Source organism: Coturnix japonica, unplaced genomic scaffold, assembly GCF_054131305.1.
Source record: "Coturnix japonica strain WE unplaced genomic scaffold, WE-NBRP24 Scf113, whole genome shotgun sequence".
NCBI classification, from domain to species: domain Eukaryota; kingdom Metazoa; phylum Chordata; class Aves; order Galliformes; family Phasianidae; genus Coturnix; species Coturnix japonica.
Window position 1 is genome coordinate 137,333 of NW_028189016.1, and position 23,752 is coordinate 161,084.

At 47.6% G+C, this 23,752-nt stretch overlaps 1 protein-coding gene across 2 annotated transcripts; it reads right to left on the bottom strand.

The window, feature by feature from the left end:
• Positions 1 to 1,928: 1,928 nt before the first annotated feature.
• On the bottom strand, positions 1,929 to 22,931 carry GMIP (GEM interacting protein). 2 transcript variants are annotated; one of them, XM_015850457.3, is made up of 22 exons: positions 21,903 to 22,931; positions 20,835 to 20,972; positions 14,554 to 14,647; positions 14,343 to 14,418; positions 13,612 to 13,675; positions 13,070 to 13,195; positions 12,762 to 12,826; positions 12,509 to 12,619; positions 12,164 to 12,244; positions 11,742 to 11,930; positions 10,965 to 11,102; positions 10,045 to 10,235; positions 9,711 to 9,823; positions 9,508 to 9,594; positions 9,261 to 9,359; positions 9,032 to 9,171; positions 7,867 to 8,055; positions 7,645 to 7,782; positions 7,353 to 7,549; positions 6,559 to 6,853; positions 5,208 to 5,319; positions 1,929 to 4,939 (listed from the first exon to the last, which is right to left on the bottom strand). In XM_015850457.3, the coding sequence occupies exons 1-22, from the start codon at positions 22,123 to 22,125 to the stop codon at positions 4,485 to 4,487; spliced, it is 3,321 nt and encodes a 1,106-aa protein (XP_015705943.2). In that variant the 5' UTR covers positions 22,126 to 22,931; the 3' UTR covers positions 1,929 to 4,484. The 2 variants fall into 2 exon arrangements, with proteins under 2 accessions (XP_015705943.2, XP_015705945.2); XM_015850459.3 differs by lacking the exons at positions 20,835 to 20,972; positions 21,903 to 22,931 and adding an exon at positions 18,778 to 19,769 and having other exon boundaries at positions 4,407 to 4,939.
• Positions 22,932 to 23,752: the final 821 nt, after the last annotated feature.

Sequence of the window (23,752 nt, forward strand, 5' to 3'; positions counted from 1 at the left end):
TGGGAATGTTAAATAAGTCTACAAGGAGCATCACCCCCTCCCCCCCCCCTCCTTTATAACCCCCTTATGCCAGCAGAGTCAATTCCTCCCATTGGATCCTCCTGGCCCTGAGATTCCCATTAATTCTCCCCAGTTCCCAACTGGTGCAGATTCCCAGCCTACTCTTCCCAGTGGGAATGGGGATAGGGATGAGGATGGGAGTGGGGAGGAGGGTGGGGGTGTGATGGGAGTGGGGACAGGGCTGGATTTGGGATAGGGGTGGGATGGGGGTGGGGACAGGGATGGGGATGAGATGGGTTTGGGGTGAGAATGGAGGTGGGAAAGGTATGGGGATGGTGACAGAGGTGGGTGGGCTTGAATTGGGGGGCCAGAATGGGATGGGGATGAGAGTGGGATGGGGATGAGGTTGAGGGTGGGATGGGATTGGGTTGAGGTTGAGGGTGGGATGGGATGGGGATGAAGATGAGGGTGGGATGGGATTGGGATGAGGTTGAGGGTGGGATGGGATTGGGTTGAGGTTGAGGGTGGGATGGGATTGGGATGAGGTTGAGGGTGGGATGGGATTGGGTTGAGGTTGAGGGTGGGATGGGATTGGGTTGAGGTTGAGGGTGGGCTTGAGATGGGGATGAGCTTGACCTGGACTCAGGGTTGGGATGATTACACCAAGCTCTGAATTCACATTGACTCAGTGGGGAAAAGCAAAAGCCTGAAACAAGAAACTGGTTTTGCTGATGAAGGAAGGAAGGAAAGGAAGGAAAGGAAGGAAGGAAAGGAAGGAAAGGAAGGAAGGAAAGGAAGGAAAGGAAGGAAAGGAAAGGAAGGAAAGGAAGGAAAGGAAGGAAAGGAAGGAAGGAAGGAAGGAAGGAAGGAAGGAAGGAAGGAAGGAAGGAAGGAAGGAAGGAAGGAAGGAAGGAAGGAAGGAAGGAAGGAAGGAAGGAAGGAAGGAAGGAAGGAAGGAAGGAAGGAAGGAAGGAAGGAAGGAAGGAAGGAAGGAAGGAAGGAAGGAAGGAAGGAAGGAAGGAAGGAAGGAAGGAAGGAAGGAAGGAAGGAAGGAAGGAAGGAAGGAAGGAAGGAAGGAAGGAAGGAAGGAAGGAAGGAAGGAAGGAAGGAAGGAAGGAAGGAAGGAAGGAAGGAAGGAAGGACCTCAATGAGATTTCTGTGGCTCCCCATCATTTGGTTGTACAAGGAATGCTGCTGCGTAGCTCTGAGCTGCAGGGCTGGAGCTCCATGGGGTGCTGCTGTGAAAGCAGAGTTAGTAGCCAACAGCGTGTTTGTCTTCCTGCTTTGCAGTAGAACTCAGGGACATGGCCACGCATTGGTTTTGGTGGTCCACAGCATGGACCCAAGTTTGATCCTTGTCCCTCCCCACACATCAGTGGGGCTGAGGTCGTTCCTTTGAAGCTCAGCTCCAGCCCAGAGGGGGTGGGAGATGGAGAGGAAATGATGGTTCCCCTCCCCGCCAAGCTGTTTGGATATTCAGCTTTTCTCTTGCCAACCCAAACCTCGTCCACTGAGGCTGGAGGGCAGCAGATCCCCATCCAAATTCTCCACACGCCACGACGGGTCCTGGCAGCTGCGTAGCTCTGCTTTGGCGGCTCAAGCCATGACCAATTGCTGGCAAACAGCAAGTAGAGAGGAGTTACAGGGGAAAGGAAAGTGTGTTTTCTCTAATAGAACTTCTGTATGCATTGGAAGGGAAAGCAAAGCGCTCTACGCCCCCCCAGCTTCTCCTATGGAGGACGAAGCTCTGCTTCATCTCCATCAGCAAAAGGAAACTGGAGGTTTAGGAGGAGATCCATTCGGGTTCGACTGGTTCCTCGCATGGGAAAGCAAAGCCTTTGTTTTGTGGGGAGCTGAATGCACCCGGTGCTTCTAATAATAGTGCCCTGAGTGTTTGCTTAAGCTCGTGGAACAAATACAGGGGAAAGTTGTAATAAAACACCCGGTGATTTATTACAGAAGCTCTGCGGTCGATGATAACTTCGCATTCAAAGCGATACATTCACAAATGTACATTGCTCCAGAGATGCGAGCTCTGATAACCTGAACTGTACAAACAGGACCAAGAGATCATCAGCGTTTTTACAGCTTTGTTAAGGAAAAGGGCTGAAATGGTGCCTGAGATGGGAGAGGAGTCGGGTTGTTGAACCTCTTCGTCTGGTTGGGAGAGTAGAAAGGTTTCCCTCTTGGGTTGGTAGAGCAGAAATGTTTCCCTTTGGGTTGGGAAAGTGGAAGGACCCCCTTTGGGTTGGGAGAGCCAAAGGTTTCCCTTTGGGTTGGGAGATCCAAAGGTTTCCCTTTAGGTTGGGAGATCCAAAGGTTTCCCTTTGGGTTGGCAACATGGAAGGATTCCCTTTGGGTTAGTAACATGGAAGATTTCCCTTTGGGTTGGGAATGTGGAAGGATTCCCTTTAGGTTGGGAGATCCAAAGGTTTCCCTTTGGGTTGGGAACATGGAAGGTTTCCCTTTGGGTTGGTAACGTAGAAGGTTTCCCTTTGGATTGGGAATGTGGAAGGATCCCCTTTGGGTTAGGAGATCCAAAGGTTTCCCTTTAGGTTGGGAGATCCAAAGGTTTCCCTTTGGGTTGGGAATGTGGAAGGATTCCCTTTGGGTTGGGAATGTGGAAGGATTCCCTTTGGGTTGGGAGATCCAAAGGTTTCCCTTTGGGTTGGGAATGTGGAAGGATCCCCTTTGGGCTGGGAGAGCCAAAGGTTTCCCTTTGGGTTGGCAACACGGAAGGATTCTCTTTGGGTTGGGAATATGGAAGGATCCCCTTTGGGTTGGGAGATCCAAAGGTTTCCCTTTGGGTTGGTAACATGGAAGGTTTCCCTTTGGATTGGGAAGGTGGAAGGATTCCTTTTGGATTGGTAACATGGAAGGTTTCCCTTTGGATTGGGAATGTGGAAGGATTCCCTTTGGGTTGGGAGATCCAAAGGTTTCCCTTGGGTTGGCAACATGGAAGGATCCCCTTTGGGTTGGGAGAGCAGAAGGTTTCCTTTTGGGTTGGGAACATGGAAGGTTTCCCTTTGGATTGGGAATGTGGAAGGATTCCCTTTGGGTTGGTAACGTGGAAGGATCCCCTTTGGGTTGAGAGAGGCAAAGGTTTCCCTTTAGGTTGGGAGATCCAAAGGCTTCCCTTTGGGTTGGCAACATGGAAGGATTCCCTTTGGGTTGGGAATATGGAAGGATTCCCTTTGGGTTAGGAGATCCAAAGGTTTCCCTTTAGGTTGGGAGATCCAAAGGTTTCCCTTTGGGTTGGGAACATGGAAGGTTTCCCTTTGGGTTGGAAGATCCAAAGGTTTCCCTTTGGGTTGGTAACGTGGAAGGTTTCCCTTTGGGCTGTGAATGTGGAAGGATCCTCTTTGGGTTGAGAGATCCAAAGGTTTCCCTTTGGGTTGGTAACATGGAAGGTTTCCCTTTGGATTGGTAACATGGAAGGTTTCCCTTTGGGTTGGTAACATGGAAGGTTTCCCTTTGGGTTGGTAACGTAGAAGGTTTCCCTTTGGGCTGTGAATGTGGAAGGATCCTCTTTGGGTTGAGAGATCCAAAGGTTTCCCTTTGGATTGGGAAGGTGGAAGGATTCCTTTTGGATTGGTAACATGGAAGGTTTCCCTTTGGGTTGGTAACATGGAAGGTTTCCCTTTGGGTTGACAACTCCACTCCTTTCATGTCTTTGCAGTGGGGTTGAAATCAGTGCCAACATCCCCCGTGCAGCACTTTAATGCCCAAATTTCATGCTGATTTCCTCTTCTTTTTGGCTATAACACCATCCCATAGAGCACAGTTATCCCCAGGAACTCTCCTGCATGCACTTATTGTCACGAGATGGCACTATAGGACCGAGTTTCTACTTTTCTGCAGCAAATCTGCCTCAGGAAGGCAGAAATTGGGGCCATCCCAGTGCAGGTGGGATGGAGACCCAGCGATTTGGGTGCCCTTCTTGTGTAGGGTGTCATAGGGTGGAGAGAACCCTCTCATCCACCATGGGCTCCTCCCTTTGGTGTCAATGCTGGTCAGTGCCGGCATCACGAGTCGTGCAGAGGTTGAAGATTTAAGGGCAACGGAACCAAATCGTTGGGAGAAGTGGGAGCTGCTTGGCAGCTTGATCTGACAATGTATTTCCCCTTTCATGCTGATGAACCAGTGGAAACTCCATCAACATCCAGAGCAAAACGATCAACCTGGATGACCTCAGAGGTCTTTTCCAACCTGTGTGATCCCAAAATTCCATCTGTGTTTCCTTCAGCCCCTGTTGTGCATCCTGGGACCATTGAATGGGCAGACGTTGGGTTTGAGTTGGGTTTTCCATCCAATGAACAAACCCTGGGCTGACTCAAAGTCTACCAGGTCAACCCAATCAAATGCTTTCATCTCCGCCCCGCGCTGCACGTACAGAGGTGGGATGCTGTTCTCACCCCACATCTCTTTACTTATCCCTTTCTTCAGAGGACTGCAGTCCTCTCCTCTGCTTCCAGCTGTTATCCTTATAGGATTTTCTCTGGGATTATCTCCGGGCTGAATTTCACCACTTTCTCACCCAAAGAAAGCTCTGGAGATGCCGAAACCTCATCAGCTTTAAACTTAGAGATGATCCTGGCTGTTTCCTCAGTGATCTGGAAATGTTTGAGCTGTTTCCCTCGATGCCTGAGGGCGCTCGTATCCGGAGATCCATTCCTGCTCCTCATCCTCTCATCCAGGACCTCCTTCCCCATACAGGTGCCGTCAGTGGGGCTGCCCTCTGTCTCAGAGTCCATTGCCAGGCTTAAAGTTGAGCTGGAAGGTTTGGGGATGTGTGGTCGTGTTTTTGGCTGAGCTCGGATGTATTTCACGGGCTGACGGCTGAAATGACCCCGTGGTTGAGTCCCAAAGACTGGCTCTGAATCACTGCCTGCCTTCTCCTCCAGGTCCTCCAGCTCAGATCCAATGCTCGCATTCACCTCTGAAGTAAAAGAAAATCAAAGCATTGAGATGCAGTCAATGTGACAAATAACGTTGGCCAATGTTTTCTCTTGCTGGAGGTCTGAAAGTATTACCACCCTAGAACTCCCCCTCTGTTTTGTTAACCAACATATGGAGGGATGTTCCCTCCTGCCCCTTCCAAACGTAGGAATCGGGGCCGTATTTTATAGCTCTGCCCCTTCCAAACACACTTGGAAGCCATATTTTATAGCTCTCCACCCACACCAGCACCATGAGCGTCTCTTTACCTCCACCCTCGGAGCTGTGGGCACCTTCCAACACGAACCCATCCATGGCCTCTCCAGAAGATGAGATATCAGACCCGTCGTCCACACTGGAACTGCATTTGGAGGAGGGATTCTGTCGGAACAAAGCCATGGAGGACTCTCATTTGTCATGAAGATACACCCTGCTCCCACCTCACCCCCATTGTGGTTGTGGTTGTGTGAATGGAGGATGGGTTGAGTTGAATGAGGGCGGCTGCTTGAGCTGAAAGGGTTCTGATCCCTTTTGGGTTGTTGATAAGAGGGAACTGGGAGGGGGCAGAAGGGCACAGGGCTGTGGGGATGGTCATAAAATGTGCCCCAAAGGGGTCAATTGCTTCTTGTAGGGCTGACATGACCCATTTCAGAGTGAGGAGGGGGGATGTCACAAACCGAGTCGCTAATTACAGCGCTGCCATTAGGATTAATGGGATGGAGAAGGACACGGGGAGGCTTGGGAGCTGCTGGGAAGCAATGTGAGTTTGCACAAAGATTGGGACACCCAGACAAGGGGTCTAAAAATCAGGGTTTTATTCATTACAGAATGAGGGTGCCCTTAGAAGCAACTCCCCTTCCTGAACCTTTGTGCCATTCGTCATTGCAAAACGGCCACGGAAATAGTCCAAGGCAACAGCTGTGCTTTATGGACCCTCTTGTACATAGGACCCACAACTCAAAGCAGGAGGCAGAGAGCCCTGAACCACAATCTGAACCTTTCAGCTTCACTTTAGGAAGGCAATTTCCCCTCTTTCTCTCACCGAACCAGCAGTGAAAAGGAGGGAACGGCCACGTCTGGCTCAGATCTTGATTTGTTGGGTTGGTTTAATTCCAAGTGCTGGAAGTATCCATGAACCATGGCCATAAAATGGCTGTGGATCTTGGGAGGGAAGATAGAAAGGATCCAAGGCTATTGGAATGCAGAGGGACCCACAGGGTTCTACCAGAGAACCCTATAGAGTTTGGGGGTCAGGAATGTAAAGGGCCCTGTAGGGTTCTACCAGGGAATCCATTGGGTCTGATGTGTCCAAAGCTGCTTCTCAAGTGGTGGAGCTGCCTATTATTCCTACAGGAATCATCCAGCATAGAGAACACCCCCAGTAATAGAAATGGGCTCTAAAACGTGGAATAAAAGCACAACACAGAATGCTCTGAGGAGCTGATGGGTGATAACGTCGCTTATAACTCATTCTCATTCTCCCACTCCACATGCAGCTCTTTCCTTTTGGAGTAACCTGATAACAAATGTGTCTTTTTGGGTGTGGGGTTTTGTGTTCTTTTTGCTGGTCCACCTTTACAGCAGGGTCAGTAAGCCCAGCTCAGTGTCTGCAAGCTCTACCTCTAGGGTTATATTCTGGGCTGTTTTTGGGCTCTGGTGTCCATCATCCTTCTCTGTCGATGCTTCTTGCAAAGGGTTTTCACACCCGAGGGATAAGGATGAGGGCAGGTCCTCCATCCCAAACACCCTCTCGTAGTTCTGGATGAGAAACTCCACGATTTGGGCTTGATACCCAGAGTCAACAAGGCAGGACATGGAGACGTCGCTTCCTAAGCCTGGACGGATCAAAGTGGGGCCAAATACGATGCCCAGGTTGTTTGGGGACATCTTGTTCTCTTCATACTTCTCTGCCACCCTGGGGGAGAGAAAGAGGTCTGAACACATTGAGGATACAGGTGGAATTCACCAAACCACCCAGCAAGGAGATTCCAGTCCCTGGTCATTAAGCCTTCCTCCTAATTGCTGCAAGACTGTCCTTCTCCATGTCCTTCAAGGGATGTGGTTTAGAGGACGTGGTCGTGATGAGCTGATGGTTGGATCTGATGATCTTGGATGTCTTTTCTAACCTTAATGATTCCACAATCCTAAAATCCCACCCCAAAATCCAATCCCAAGTTCCCACTCCGACATTCAATCCCAAAATCCAGCTCCCCATATCCAGGCCCAAAAATCACACCCCAAAATGAGCTGAATGGTTGGACTTGACGACTTTGGCCCAACCTTAATGACTTTGTGGTTGAGTGGGCGATGGGTCAATGGTTGGGCGTGATGATCTTAGGGCTCTTTTCCAACCTTAATGACCCTATGAGAAATGGGGTTTCTTTTACCCTCCTCAGCCCCAGCGCTCTCCTTACCTGTACAGGTGTGCAATGAGATGCCGCAGAGTGTTGTAGTTGCTCCCAGGCAATTTGCTCAGCAAGTCTTTCATGCTCTGGATGGGATCTGAGAGGAAACTCATGCAATCCATCTTTTCTTCCCCGGCTTTTTGCAGCTCTTTGGCAAGGGCAATGAGGTTGTCATAGAGCTGGTACAACAGAATGGGTCCTGAAAGCTACAGAGAGATGAGGAAGACAGTGAGTTACTTCATCCCACACTGCGGGATGGGGTCAGCTGGGAGCTGCCCATTGGCAGACATTTGGTACCCACTTCCTTTAGGAAATGCTTCAGGACACCAGTGATGTCGTGGGGGGAATGCTCAGAGAGCTCCACCAGGCTCCTGCCGTTCTCAAACGCTTGGCACAGCTTTTCCACCCGGGCTTTGGACCCGCTTATCCTATAGATCCCCTACGAGGAGAGGAGAGGGTCTGCATTCCAGCTATAGGGCACAAAGAGTGGAGGAGATGCTCAGCAGAACAACTCTCTGCCCACCTGCACTTCCAGCGCACGAGCTTCGATTTCAGAGGTGCACTTCACCACGATGAAGGGAACCTCCTCAGGGAAGTCTCGAGGAACTTGGGTGAAGTCAATGCCAAAGAGAGGAGCCCTGTTGGGCAGCTTCTTGTGGCCGCAGGTGATCAGCAGGTTCTCCAGACACTTCTTGTGACAGGTCAGGTAGCACTGAAATAGCAGAAATCTGAGTTATGCTCTGGTTAAAGTCTGGCCCTTTGGCAACAGCTGAGCCCAGCACTGGACCCAATGGGGCCTCCTCAGTGCAGAGCAGAGGGGAGAAGCACCTCACTGGACTTGTTGGCCACATGCTGGGCAATGCATTTAGGCTCCCATTGGGCCTTCATGGCCACTAGAGCACACTGCTGGCTTGTGGTCAACAGTTGGCCACCACTGGAGTCAACCTGTTGACCATTATTGTCCCTCCTTGGCCACCAGGTCACACTGCTGGCTTGTGGTCAACACTTGGTCAATGTGTTGACCACCACTGGAATCAACCTGTTGGCCATTATTGGCCCTTCTTGGCCACAAGGGCTCACTGCTGACTCACAGTCAACTCTTGGTCAACCTGTTGGTCACCACTGGAATCAACCTGTTGGCCATTATTGGCTCTTCTTGGCCACCAGGTCACATTGCTGGCTTGTGGTCAACACTTGGTCAACCTGTTGACCACCACTGGAATCAACCTGTTGACCATTATTGGCCCTTCTTGGCCACCAGGTCACTCTGCTGGCTTGTGGTCAGCTATTGGCCAACTGTTGATCAACCTGTTGGCCATCGTTGGAATCAAGCTGTTGACCATCATTGAGCCTTCTTGGCCATCAAGGCACACTTTAGCTCATGGTCAATCATTGGTCACCAGAACCACCATGTCCTCTGCAGAGCTCCTTTCCAACAGCTCACCCAGCCCCAACCCAGACTGAAGCCTGCAGTTGTTGCCCCCCAGATTCTGGACCCTCCCCTTGCCTTTGTAGAACCCCATCAGATTTATGCCTGCTCAACCCTCAGCCTCTCCAGGTCCCACTGAACAGCAGTTTGGCCTTGTGGGGTGGCATGTGATTATATGGGGTGAGGGGAAGTCTTATGTTCCTATAGAGAGCTACTCATCACCCCGCGCTGCCACACGAGGTGCAATGGCAGCTCTCACCTCCTCACACTCGAAGCCGTTGACCATGAAGGTGTCACACTCTCTACACTTGGTTGGTCCCCTTAATTTCCTGAGTCGATGGGTCTGTGCCGCGCTGGAGAGGAGAGCATTCCTGAACTGCTGCTGGGATGCGCCGTTTTCTGCAGGAGCAGCATTAAATGAAAGGATGAGGAGTTGGGATGTAAATGGGAAAACACCCATTTCCATCTCATCAGCCCCTGCTGCTCACCATTCTCAGACGTTTGCAATGAATCTCTCTCTTCAAAGTCATCAGAGGAGGACATGGTGCCCGTGGATGAAGCTTTCAGTAGTTTCCTGGTGGAGTTTCCTTAAGAGAAAATACAAAGAGCTGTTCCCATCCTCGTGATCTCTCTCCTCTTTGGTTCGGTGTCTGATCCATTCCGTTCTAATTGGGTTTTATTGGGTTATTGTATTGGGGTTTCTTTTAGGAGGAGGGCATCTTGTGCAGCTCTCACCTGGACTGGAGCTGGGAGAGTCCAAGGATCGTGACTCACAGCTCCCACCGAGGCTCTCCGTGTCACTGCACAGGGGTTTGTTCACACCTACAGAAGGTGGATACGGTGACCAAACATCCCCATCCAACCTCGGGGTGACAGCTAAGAACTGCAACAGGATAACATCAAATAAAACAAAAAGGTTTTGCTTCAATTCAACCCACTCTGTTCACCATTAGGGGAGAGCTGCCTTCTGGGTGTATCTTCTGGGGTGCTCCCATCCTTGCTGCAGCCCGGATAATTCATTGGTGTCTTCTTTTTGTTGCTGGGAGGAGACCTGAAGGGTGGCAAATGGTTTTATGTCAATGCAGGATAATGAATGGTATCGCGTGGTGGAGATACTTTCTGGATACCAGGCATCCATTTCAGGCAGGTTATGAGATACAAGCTGAGCTTTCGAGGGAACTAAACACCTGCAGAAAGCTGGGAAAGCATTTGGTTGATGTAATTCCACTTGCAGGGAAAGCACTGAAGTTACACAGAGACGTTTCTTCTCACCTCTGTCCTCCAGAAGAGAGCGGCTCGAATTCATAGTGCTCCATGGGAATGTCTTTCTTCTGCAGAGCCCGGATGAACTCCAGGTATTTCTCACCCACTCTGTATGGTTTGCAGACCTCGGACAGGTGCTGGTATCCCACTGGAATCCATTCTGACTGAGTCTGCCTCTGCTTGAACATCCTCAACGTGACCTTATTGGAGAAAGGAGGGAAAGAAAACTCTATTTTTGCCCAGGTGCTTTTTCTTCTCTCGGACCTCATTGGATTGGCTTAAAGGTTTCTTCCAACCCAACACTCCACGGTTCTGTGATCTTTAGGGTCCTTTCCAATGCATTCCATGATTCAGTGATCTTTAGGGTCCCATCCAACCCATTCTGTGGTTCTATGGTTCTATGGTCTTTAGGGTCCCATCCAACCCAACCTACTCCGTGGTTCTATGATCTATAAGGTCCCATCCAACCCAACCTACTCCATGGTTCTATGAGCTTTAGATTCCCATCCAACCCAACTCACTCCATGGTTCTATGATCTATAGGGTCCCACCCAACCCATTCTGTGGTTCTATGGTTCTATGACCCTTAGGGTCCCATCCAACCCACTACATGTTTCTATGATCTTTAACCCAACCCATTCCATGATACTTCTGCTTAATTCTATCATTCTCTTCTAAGAAAAGGAGTGGGGGAGGAGAGGCATAGAAATTATTTGTTACTCTTTATTTTCCTAGTTTTTTTCCTATGGATATCTGCCCCCCAAGCAGCAATAACTGTATATATTTCAAGCAACGGGTAGTCCAGAGTGCTCTCTCATTTCACCTGCTGGAGATTGCCCAAACAAAGGGGAGTTCCGCAGTAAAGCACAGAAGAGCTTCAAGGCCTTATCCCAAAGAATGAAGATTGAAGGAGAGATTATGGGACGTACCCACGTCAGCACCTCATCTCCTTGGTAAATGAGCTTCCGGACATGGGAGACGATCCGTGCCCGCACCTTTTCCAGCTCCTGTCGTCGGAAGTTGGCATCGTTGATGCACAGTTTGTACAAAGCTTCTGCTTCCTGAACCTGTGTGTGGTGAGAAGCAGGAAAAGGAGGAAAACGTCACCGAGATGGGAAGGAAGATGGAGTAACAACAGCTGGCTCCAAGCTCCTCAACTTGATGTAGAAACATAGAGTGGGTTGGGTTGGAAGGGACCTTAAAGATTATGGGACCATGGAATGGATTGGGTTGGAAGGGTCCCTATGGATCATAGAACAATAGAATGGTTTGAGGTTGGGTTGGAAGGGTCCTTATAGATCATAGAACAATAGAATGGTTTGGGGTTGGGTTGGAAGGGTCTCAGTAGATCATAGAAGAGTGGAATGGTTTGGGGTTGGGTTGGAAGGGTCCTTATGGATCATAGAACAATAGAATGGTATGGGATGGAAGAGCCCTTAGAGATCACAGAACCATGGAAGCATAGAAAGGTTGGGTTGGAAGGGTCTCAGTAGATCATGGAAGAGTGGAATGGTTTGGCGTTGGGTTGGAAGGGTTCCTAAAGATCACAGAACAGTGAAATCATAGAATGGTTGGGTTGGAAGGGCCCTATCACTCTGCCCACATAAGTTCTCACTTCCTTATTAGACCCCACCAGGAGGTCTCCCTCCTCTCCAGCTGCACAACCCGACCTCCCTCCACCTCTCCCTTCACATGAGAGGTGTCACCTTGGCTTGTGCCTCCTCGCAGGAGCGCCGTCTCTTCTCCAGCTGCTTGATGGCGCTGCTGGGGCTGACGACGGCCGAGTTCTGGTACTCATCCTCTGCCTTTGCACTCAGCTGCTTGGCTTTCTCCATCTCCTCGCAGCGCTGGATGTATTGCAGGCGGGATTTACGCAGCGAGGACAGGGATTCGTTCTTGAACAGATAAAGGGAGATTTAGGAAGGGCCTGGAGAGGAGCGATGCTTGGGAGGAAAGCCTCCATCTCCTGGTTCAAGAGAACCTCACAGGAATTACCACTCCAATGCTCTCCCTTCTTCTCCTCCCACAATGTAGTTGCCCTAATGGAGTTCTTAGCAGGATTACATTATCTAGATTATTTATTTTTTCCTAGTGTTTTCAGGATCAGGCCCATCTTCCAGCTCCTTACCATCCTCTTCTGCTCCTTCGTCCATTGGTCTTTGAACTCTTTCCTCCACTTCTCGATCTCATTCTTCTTGGCTGACAGAGGCTGCAGAGGGGTCACAGTTAGGGTGGCATGTTTAGAATCACAAAGGTCAGAAATGACCCCTAAGGTCATCAAATCCATTCAAAAGCACCAGACAGTTGAGAGCACAACACTAGAACCCAACCACCAGGAAATATTTCCTTTTCCCTCAGCCTTCTTTGCACTCCCTTCTCTTTTCCCATTTACCCAAATGAGGATAAATCCCCCCAGGTTTGGTCACTGCAACACCCCAGAGTTGAGAATCCTCTGCTGGTTGCCCATAAATACCTGGTAGAATTCCTTCTGTTGAAGCAACCCCACTGTCTCAATGGCTGTATTTCCAATCTTGATATCGTGCTCTAAGACCATGGTGTAGAGCACCCGAAGAGGCATACTGGACTGCAGAAACCAAAAACACCCAACATCAGATGGGGGATCATCCCCTCAGCTCCCCTAAACTTGGGAGCTTTTATGATCTGTGGGTGGATTTACAGCAGCAACACAACTTGTGTTTGCTCTAAGGGAACCCCAAGGATTCTACCTGGTGGATGATGGCGTTCCGTCCCGACTCCGCTATCTTCATGATCCCTTTGGCAAACTCTGTCTCTGTAAGAGGGCAGAGGGGGTTGGATGTCAACTAAAAGGTGGGTGCCAACGTGTTGAATTTTGGGATCATTTTGGTAAGGAGATTATTCCAATTCCCCCCCCTTTTTTTGCCTTCATATATGTTTCTCATCGCTCTGCCTCTGTTTGCAGCGGATCCTCCTTGGCTATGGTTTATGAAAAAGCTATTAAATGTGTATATAAAAATGAAGAGGCTCTCGGATGGAGCTCTGCAGTCCCACTCACCGTAATTCAGGCGTTTCTCGATCCAGTTGAGGAGCTCTTTGACGTATTTACACCACATTTTGGCGTACTCCAGGGCTGCATCGATGCCTCCTTCACATCTTATCAGCATCTCGTCCGCCTCCTCCACTGCAAAAAGAACCCACACAGGTGTGGAGTGGTTCCACTCAGCGCTCTGAGTTTCTCCAGGGGTGGAAGAATGGGAACATGGTGCATTTAGAGCTGAAATTTGTGAGGAATCAGCTCAAAAATGCTTTATTTTTGGTACAGAAACTTCAAAATTTAACAATCTAAAGCACAGTTTATCATCACGGTGGACAAGAACCACTGAGAACCTTCCCAATGGGCAACAGAAGGGAATATCCCCAGTTTTAACCCCAAACCTTTTGGAATTTGTGTCTCAATGCCTCAGAACCTCAAGAAGGACCTTAATGAGGCATTAATGAATAATAATAAAGGGATTATGCAGGAGGATTATGGAGCTGAGAACTGCTGATGGATGGAGTATCCTCGTGTCAACTTTGGGTTTGAATTCATGACTTTACCTGTTAGTTCTCCCTGTGTTTGTCTCTCTGAGCTGCTTTTGCTCTTGGGAAGATCTTCACTTGGCTGTGGGGGCAAAAGGAAAGAAAGAGAAGAAATGGTGAAGGAAAAGGCAAAGTTTGGGGGGATTTTGAAAGGAATTCAGTTGGAGGTTTCACTTCACTTCATTGGGCAGCCTGGTTGGAGGGGTTGGTGGGGTTGGAATGATAAGAGTCTGATGTTTGACAGGGGGAACGTAGCATGATATGAAAGTCCACCACGAAACCCAGTTCATTAACATGGGGATAACGTGACCCCATGAGAAGAATGGCTGATAGAGATAAAATCAGTTTTCCTGCCCCTTTCTTTGCATGGAAGAACACAAAATGAGGCTGATCACCCACAGTGCACCAGCCCCACACAGCCCAAAAGAGGCAGAAAAACAATTAAGTTCCATTCTAAAGGTCTTCAGCTGCTTAAGGACAGGGCTTCAGGTTAACAAGGCCCAACCTGGATGTCAAACAGAACATGCCATTATTCTACTCCAAATCGATTGGGACACCAATATTTTCTGTCTATTCAAAAGCAAAAACTGTTTTATCCTTCTGATGATCTCCCAGAGGACTTTGGGTGAGAAAACAATGTCACTGTGGCAATAATAATAATAATAATAATAATAATCATAATCATAATCATAATCATAATCATAATCATAATAATTTATTTACTAAACCAGATCTCATCCTTTGCCTACCTCAGTGACCTCCCTTCCCATGGGCAGCTCTGCATCTCCAGCGCCATCAGCATCCCCAATGAACATGTCCACTGTCCTGTCAAACAGAAAGGGATGAAATCAATCATAGACTCATTAAGGTTGGGAAGGACCATTGAAGCCATCCATCCCCAACAGAGATGAAGGCTTCAGTGCCCTAGAAGATGAGTTCTGCCCCTATTTCTCTACGTACGCATTTCCAATTGAGATTTCTATGGCGTCCAGGCTGCGGAATATCTCACTGTAGCGCTTCTTGTTTTCAGGTGCCCTTTCTTGATGTTCGAGACCTGGGAACGGGGAGGAAATAATTTCACAGAAGGCCAAGAGCTCCTTGAGGTCCACAGAATGGTTTCTGGAGGTGCATTTGACCTGCTCTGCACACACAAAAAGCAAATCAGAACTGCATGCATGGGACTGAACAGCTGAAATATTGGCAGCCCAAGAGTCAACTTCTTCAGTGCAGAAGTCGCCTCTTCCTCATGCATCACGTGTCCATTGCCGTGCATGGAGGTTCCTCAATCTGATTTCTGGTGAAGGTCTGCATTGCTGCCCCAATGGGGGCAGTTCTGGGGGGGCACACAAAGTGGAAGATGGGCTCACCCCTCCATGAGGGGCAATGGGTTCACCCCATAGACCTTCGTCAGCTCTAAGCATACTCTGCCTGAGGTGACCACACGTGGTAATTAATGCTGCTAATTGCTCACGTGCGTCACTGAGGGCAGAAGTAAAACTCCGCGTGGGCTGAAAGCTGCTGTTAAAAAAGGGGTAAAAAAACCCAAAACAAAACAAAAAAAAAAGCACTTTAAAATATAGAAATGGATGACGGTGGTGAAAAAACAAACCAAACAAAACTTCACTCTTCTTTGTCCTTTCAACATTCCAGGAAGCAGGATGTGGTTGACCTCAACCTAATGTTGCTTCACTTGACATTGTGTTTGAGGCAGAGCGCGAACGTCTTACAAATGTCACCCTGAGGGTGCTTGGAAAAGTCAGAAAAAAAAAGCAAAAAAATATAAATAAAATATAAATAAATTGTGGTTTTTTCTGTGTCAGCAAGGAGTGGAGAGAAGAGAAGAGAAGAGAAGAGAAGAGAAGAGAAGAGAAGAGAAGAGAAGAGAAGAGAAGAGAAGAGAAGAGAAGAGAAGAGAAGAGAAGAGAAGAGAAGAGAAGAGAAGAGAAGAGAAGAGAAGAGAAGAGAAGAGAAGAAGAGAAGCAAATATTTGTTGTTTTATTGGCAAACAGTGTATCTGTTTTCTTGTTTTCTTGCCCCAAAATGAGCGTCAATGCCTATAAAAAGCATCTCAATCAACGTTAATTAATTGCAGCTTGTATTACGGCCTCACATACACATGGGAACGCCCCCAACCTGTCTGATTTGCCCCTGCGTTGCTGAGCAAATCGCTCACATTTCATCTTTATTTCTTTACCTGTTTTCATCCCAGAACAAACGAGAGTGCAAAATGGGGCAAAGATGCTCTTGTTTTTTTGGCCATAAAAGCACCAATGGAGCCATAAATTGCACCCAACACCTCATAATGGTAAATCAACGTCCCCACTTCCGGCTTGGTGGGGTCTACCTAAATTCTCATGGTTCTATATAGAATATAAACACCAACTGTTCTTATTCCAAGACATAAATCCCAGCTTAATAGTTTAATTGGAAGCCTCACGTCTTTCCTTCGCCCTCTTGAAACAGATGTCTTTATATTTCTCTTGTTTACCACTGATGGGGGTTTGTACAGCAGGAAGGAGTGACTCAACCCAGCAGTGCTGGCGATGGGGAGCATGAAACGTTTCGAAAGCAGCTGTTGTACAGCCAGAGAAACAACAACCTCGGCCTTCTCAATCAATCTTCTCATCAATCCTTTGTTTAATCCCAAGTAAAACAACTCTACGTGGTGTTGGAAAAGGCCTCTAAAACCATAAGTCCAACCACCAGACCTGTTTTAGGATTGGATTTGGGGGCTGAATTTGGGGGCTGGGATTGGATGTTGAGTGGGGTTTTGAAATCACAGAACACTTAATTAATGAGACCTCAAAGACCTCAATCATTAATTAAGAGACCTCAAAGATCCAGCCATTGACCCATCCCCGCTGTGCCCACCCATGGAATCATTCAGATTGGAAAAGACCCCCAAGAACATCAAGTCCAACCATCAGCATATTTTGGGGTGGAATTTTGGAATCATAGAATCATTAGGGTTGGAAATGACCTCAAAGATCAAGATCAACCATTGAACCATCACCATCATTCCCAGGCAATCCATGACCTTAAATAGAATCATAGAATCATTAAGGTTGGAAGAAACCATCAGCCCATCCCCACACACAGAATTATTAAATCACAGAACCATTAAAGTTGGAAATAACCTCAAGTCCAACCATTAAACCCATTTCAGGGCAGGATTTCAGAATCACAGAGTCATAAAGGTTGAAAAGACCATTCAGAACATCGAGCCCAACCACCAACACATCCCCACTGTGCCCATATATATACTGTGCCAGTATAATGGGATCCTTTAGGTTCACTTTGAGGTCTCCCAGCCTTCAGGTCAGTAGTGTGAGCACAGCAAATTAAATCATTTTGCACAGCAGGGGGTGTTGGAATGAAGTGATGCCTTTTGGTATCACCTTTAGGTTGGTTCTTTCCAACCCAAATCCTATCTTTATATTCTCAATCCTGCATCTCTGAGGCTGATTTTCGTTTGATTTCTTCTCCTTCTCTCTTATCACTCAGCAATTCTGAACCAAGGGCAGAAATCCCATCACAACCAACACGAGGCCTGAAGGAAGCTGCAGCGCCCTATAAGAACATTGCAATGTTTTTAGCAGCCCTTGCTGTGCAGTTCAGCAGAAGCATCACTTCCCTTTCAGCCAGGCCATGAGATAATTGCCCCAAACCCTCAGCTCAGCGCTGTGGGCTGATTTTGGTATCACAGCTCTGCCTCCAGATTTCCTGGCACTGCCTTCCCCTTCTCTACACTCAGTTTTGCAGTCTGCAATGCGAGACCTAAAGGTTTTTCCATCAGCACATCAGAGCTCAATGCTTCCCAGAAACAGGTGTAGAAAATCCACTTTTTTGAGGTAAAAACAAGCAAAAAAAAAAGAGGCTGCATCGTTAGGATCATGTCTAATTGCACCTTGCTTAGCATCTCCCTGCCCAGCTCGGAGTCATCTGAGTTCCTCACCAACGCTGCTGTAAAACCAACATTGCTTCCCATCTGTTGCTCTGATTTCTCGCATTCTCTGCCCAAATCAGTGTGGGGAGGAAAAAAAAGGAAGAAAAAGTGGTGAAAAAATAAATTAATTGGTAAATCAATTAATCACTGGGGAGGTCAGAACTGCTAATTAACAGGACAAGAAATTAAAAGGACAGGAAATGATAGTGAAGTCAGAAGTCGTAAATAGCAGCGTGTGTTAACGAGGGGATTAATGAGACGTGTCGAGGGGGTGAGCTGAGAATGGCACCGTGACATCATTTCATCCCATTGAAATAGAAGGGTTTGAACTGAAAATGCTTCTCTGTTGGTGATGGAGGGACGAAGCAGAGACTCCCATTGGTCAAAACAATACAGGGAAGAGGGAAATAATTCAAATGGCTGAAAACCAACCCAAATTTAAGAGGTTCTGTTGGTGGGGGGAGCTCAGTGGGTATGGCTCAATGGGACACCCCAAAGGCAAAGGATGGGATTCTTGGTCAGACCCTAAAAGGATTCATTAAGGAAACTAAAAACACATCTGGAATCGGAGATAATCAATTAATCCACAAATGGGGTGGCTAATAAGCCAATGGGTGTGATTGCTAATTGATCCTGGTATGGGGCTGCTTATAGAGGTCTCAGATGCTGCTCTTGGGTGGCTTTAGAATTTCAGGGTCATAATGAATTTAATTAGCAATCAGCCTGCACCATGATCTGCTGGTGGAGTGCTTGATAAGATAATGATCCTACACCAACAATTAAGGCAGAATGCAGTTAATTAGTATGAAACTGGCCCCAGAAAGAGCTGCAAGCAGCCTAACGCCTGCAAATTAATTGCAGATGTAGTGAGAATTCAATGAAAATCCGAAGGGATTCAATGAGAGTTCAGAGAAATTCAAGAAAAGCTCAATGAAATTCAACGGGAATTCAATGAGAATTTGATTAGAGTTCAATGAAATCCAATGATAAGTCGATGAAATTCAGTGAGAACTCAATGAGAGTTTAGTGAAATTAAAGACAAATTAAATGGAATTCAATGAGAACTTGATGAAATCGGGACAATCTGGACCTTGATGGGTTGAATTCAATCCAATGGGTTGAATTGGCACCCAAAGCTGCAAGGTGAATCTCATGTCACCTCCGGACCCCTCAGAAATACTTATAAGGTATATATAGAAGATTATAAATATATAGAAGGCTCTGATGCCATCACATACCACTGGGCTCCAGGTCTCCCATGGCCGAATCCTCAACGCTTTGATCTGAAAGCAGCAGAATCCCAAAAGACCCGACTCCGAATCACAGCTTGATTGAGTAAAAGGGGATTTGTGGGGTCGGATCAGGCCTTGGGAAGTGACCCCATGTGTGAGAGCGGCCTGAGACAACAGCAGAAGTGCTGGTGAAAGCGGCCCATGAACTTCCTGCACCTCGCTTCCGCGTAAGGAAACAGTTGGTGGCGGGCGTCTGTTTCGAAGTGCGATTTGCATAACCAGTGTTGGTGGGAAGGAACCATTGCAGGGCCCTCTGCTTTCGGTGCAGCAGCACATTCTGTACCCACAAAAGACCTTATTTGCTTGGATAAAGCCCTGTTTCCCAACATACAGATCTTTAGGTTCAAAAGGAGGGGAGAAAAGATCTACCGTCTCTTTTGCTCCCATGGCTCTACAGCCCATAGAACATCAGCACTCCAGCCCCAACAACTAGTGAAGCTCCAATGTGAAGCTGTTGAATTTCACCCTATGGGGAAAGAATATTGAGATTCTGGGTCTTCTCCTTGGGTTTGTGGGTCCTGCGAAGGCAGGAGTAATGGGAGAAGTGGGATTGGGATGTATAGGTGGTGAGGAGTCGGTGGGAATGGGGCAGGAGTTGTCCTTAATGAGCCAATATCTGCAATATTAATGGGAGAAAACAATGGCAAAAAGGTTGATAAATGACCTCTAAGGTCAGGTTGGAAACGAACTCTAAGAACATGGAGTCCAACCATTGGCCTGTCATCCAATGAGAGGAGAGGAAAGAGGAGAAAGAAAGGGAAGGGAAGGGAAGGAAAAAGGAAAAAGGAAAAAGGAAAAAGGAAAAAGGAAAAAGGAAAAAGGAGAAAGGAGAAAGGAGAAAGGAAAGAGGAGAAAGGAGAAAGGAAAAGAAAGAGAATAAGGAAGAGCAAAAGGGCAAAAAGGGAAAAGGGGAAGGAAAATAGGAAAGAAAAAAGGAAAAGAAAGGAGAGGAAAAGGGAAAAAGGGGAAAAGGTAAAAGAAGTCAGTGTTAACATGGTGAGTTTCTCCTATCAAATCCCCCCCAGCCCGTGTCCCTGTTTCCTGTGTTTGACCCATATAATTATGGGTATGTTGGTGTCATTACCAAACCCCATTTATAAAGTGCTGTTTTTACAGATAAAAGCCATAAAATGGTGTTTATAGTGCGAAGGTATTTATGGCCCCAAAGGACTGCACTGTGTCAACACCCCCAGCACCCAAATAATAATAAAAGAGCCCATAAAATCCAACGGAGAACAAAGGGTGAGGCTCCTTATTTACCACTTACCATCCCAATTCCCAGCCCCATCATTTGCTCTCCTACATATTCCCATTGCATTTCACCTCTCTTTGTAAAACCCTACACTTTGTTTTGCAGATCAGAGATGCAAAAAATTAAAGGGGAAGTGGGGGAGTTTCTGCAAAAAAAATCCCCTTATCTCCTTGTAAGGCAACCTGAACTTTCACACAGGGTAAATGCAAGGTCCTCCAACAGCGATTCCCATTTGCTGCTGTGCTGGTGATGCTGAGCTCTGCCATCCTGCAAACCCTCTGTGTTCCCAAAGGGTGAACTCAATGTGTGGCTGTTTTAGAGGCTGAGCCCTATGGCAGTGCAATGAACTTCCCTTCATGCTGCTTTATGAGTCAAATCAAAATAGGGGAGGAAAGCGACCGTGACGGCTGGGTGATGGCACTTCCCTTATTCCCCATTGAGAGCCTCGTGCCTGTCCTCTGCTCTGGTTGGGGGGCTGTGTGTTGTAATGTGGGGATCTTGGAGCTCAGCTGAACCTCAGATCAATGGGCAGAAACCATTAATTGAGCTTTCAGGTGTGGGTTCAGGTGGAGGCCCCCAAGTGTTATGCAAACCAACAGCCCTATGGGTCAGCTTAATCCTCCCCCAGCCTTTCTCCTGCTCTAAAACCCCCATTTCCCCAACAGGACGGACCTGAGCGTGGCCCTCTATACCACTGAACAGAAGACTACAGCAGTTACATTCCCCAAAGGGAACGTTGAGCAACATTTACCATTAATGTTGGCGATGAGGGTGGCTATGGCCAACTGGATGGCATCCCCTGTCACTGCAGGGTAGGTGTTCAGGAAGGAGGAGATGGCATGCAGGAGGTCTGACAGTTTGGCTTCAATAGGGCCCGAAATATCTTCATCTGAAGTTAAAAAGGAGAAAAAAATATGGTTTTATATATATATATATATATAGTAGACCCATGGAATGGACAGGGTTAGAAAGGTCCTTGAAGGTCACAGAACCAGGGAATGGTTGGGTTGGGTTTGGGTTGGAAGAGTTTAGAGAGATCATAGAAGCACAGAGAGGTTGGGTCGGGTTTGGGTTTGGGTTGGAAGGAACCTTAAGATCACAGAGCCATTGAATCACAGCACAGCAGGGTCAGGGAACCCACAGCCCCCTCAGCCCCACCTCTGCCATAGGGTGGGTGTTCCCCTACCAGCCCAGGCTGCCCAGACCCCATTCAATGCTGTCCCTCCCAGGTCCTTCTGCTCTCCATGAGCCCTTCTCCCCTCTCTGGGATTATCCCAACCCAACACCACACTGGGTTTATATGGACCCACTTCTTTTGGGTAAACACCCTCAACCTGAGCCAACAAATCCGAGCCAGCCGGGCTCATCCAATTCCCATTCACATCCAGCATCATTTTGGGGCTGCTATGGGCAAAACCCAAAGCAAAGAGAGAATGGCTGTGGTTAATTGGAGGAGCAGCAGCCACCCAACCCGTTTGTACTCATGGATTACAGGGCAGCTCAGCCTGCAGGTCATCCCAGCTCTCTCAAGAGCACTTCAGGTCTTCGTTTTAGCCCCCCAATTAGCATTCTTCGTTACAGGAGAAGCCATTGGAGTCATTAAACATCCATAAAGAGAGAAGCAGAATGGGAGGTGGCCTTCAGGACATCTAAGCTCGTTGCTTTAAGCCAATGAAAGATGACATAGGACCACTTCTGCTCATGTCAATAGTAATCTACTTGTTTCTCAAGCTGATAAGGGAGTTTCTTATTTATGTTCATAATAACAATAATGTTTTTGTTATATTAGTAATAATAAATGATTATTCTCATTATCTACCTTTTTGGAAGAGCTCTCGGAGGCGCTGAAATTTCCCATTGATGCTCTTTAGGTGCTGGGTGACACGGAGAACATCCTCAGCGCGGTGCTCAGGTGTGGGGCAATGGGATGGAGCCCAAGAAGCAGCTGGGATCCCCAAGTGTGAATGAAGCTCAGGGGGAAGGAATCTCCCTGGGAATCCATCTGCGTCATCCCGGGATCCCAACCCATTCATGGTCAGCATCGCTTTACATTCATTCCATTGTGGTTGGAAGGGGATGATCGTCTCTTCCAACCCAACTCATCCTATGGGTTTCCTAATCCAGTGGAGCCGTATCCGATGTCTTAAAGAGAAATGAGTGAAGCAGGTTTTAATGACCCAATTTCCACACTTCAGCAAATAGAAACTCAAGTTTGGGAAACTTTGCCTTGATATCAAAAGCCCTGAACATCCGTATGCAATCGCAGTGCATTTCTGAGTCGGTCTCTCTCACGTAGTATAATATTTGCAAGAGGAAACGTTGGCTCGGTTGATCTGTAGAGAACAATATCCATCTCTTAAAGAGGGTTTTCTACCCCTTCCAGATGATTTTCCATCTCTTTCATTGCCTAAAAGAGCAGGAATCATAGAACCGTGATATCATAGAACTGTGGCGTCATCAAATATCCAGATTTGGAAGGGATCCATGGGGATCATCGTGTCTAAATCCTACAAAAAAAGCCTTAAAATCTCCCAGCCTTCACTGCTGTATCTCTGTGGCTGCTGATGAAGACTGAAACGGAGTCCTGGTGTCCTGGTTCCCTTTGCAGGCTCTGGGGTCGGATGGAGAGCGGATCTACGCACGCCGTCAACGTGGGGCTGGAACAACCTGGGGCTGGAACCTGGGGCAGGTGTCAGGTAATGTGGATTTTCCACATTCCTTTTGGGAGTTGTGAAATGAGACTCTTTGGATCCTCCCACTCGTGCTTGCTTATTAACCCTTCCCTGTCTGCAGGCTGGGAGGCATTTTTGTGCTTTCACTGCTGTCTGAAGATCATTTGTGTGTGGTGTATTCTGCAGGGGGGGGGAAACTGTGAAGTGGCAAAAAGCAAAGCAAGAATGACACCAATATGTTTAATGCTTGGAACAAATGAATATGTCTCCATCCTGATCTGAAGCTGTGGAGGCGAGCTGTGAGTTTTCCCCTCCCTTCAAGTTTCAGGGTTCTTATCATGTTGAGTTCCCCTGAACAGCACTGCTCTTTCCCACCTCTTCTGAAGCTGAGCTTCGTGCAGGACTTTCCAAGCTGTCCCATGTTCTTTAAGGATTCCACCAACCCAATCCATCCTATGATTCCATGGTTCTACAACTTTTGAGGACCCAAACCAACCCATCCCATGGTTCTATTATCTTTGAGGACCCAACACAACCCACTCCATGGTTCCATTATCTTTGAGGACCCAACACAACCCACTCCATGGTTCCATTATCTTTGAGGACCCAACACAACCCACTCCATGGTTCCATTATCTTTGAGGACCCAACACAACCCACTCCATGGTTCCATTATCTTCGAGGACCCAACCTCCATCAGTTCCATGATCTTTAAGGCCTCTTCCAACCCAGCCCATCCTATGACTCCATGATGATTCGACCTATTCTACATAGCATTACTTTGGATTGCTCAGTGTCACCTCTTCTCACATCCATAACGTGGGTTAAAAACTCGATGGTTTAAAAAGTCAATCAGTTCAAAACGCAATGGGTTAAAAACTCAATGAGTTAAAAACCCAATGGGTCAAAAACCTGATGGGTAGGGCTGGTAAAAGTCCACCTTTTATGTTATTTTTCTCTCAATAAATTCCAGTGTTGGGTGTCTTTCTATTGACAT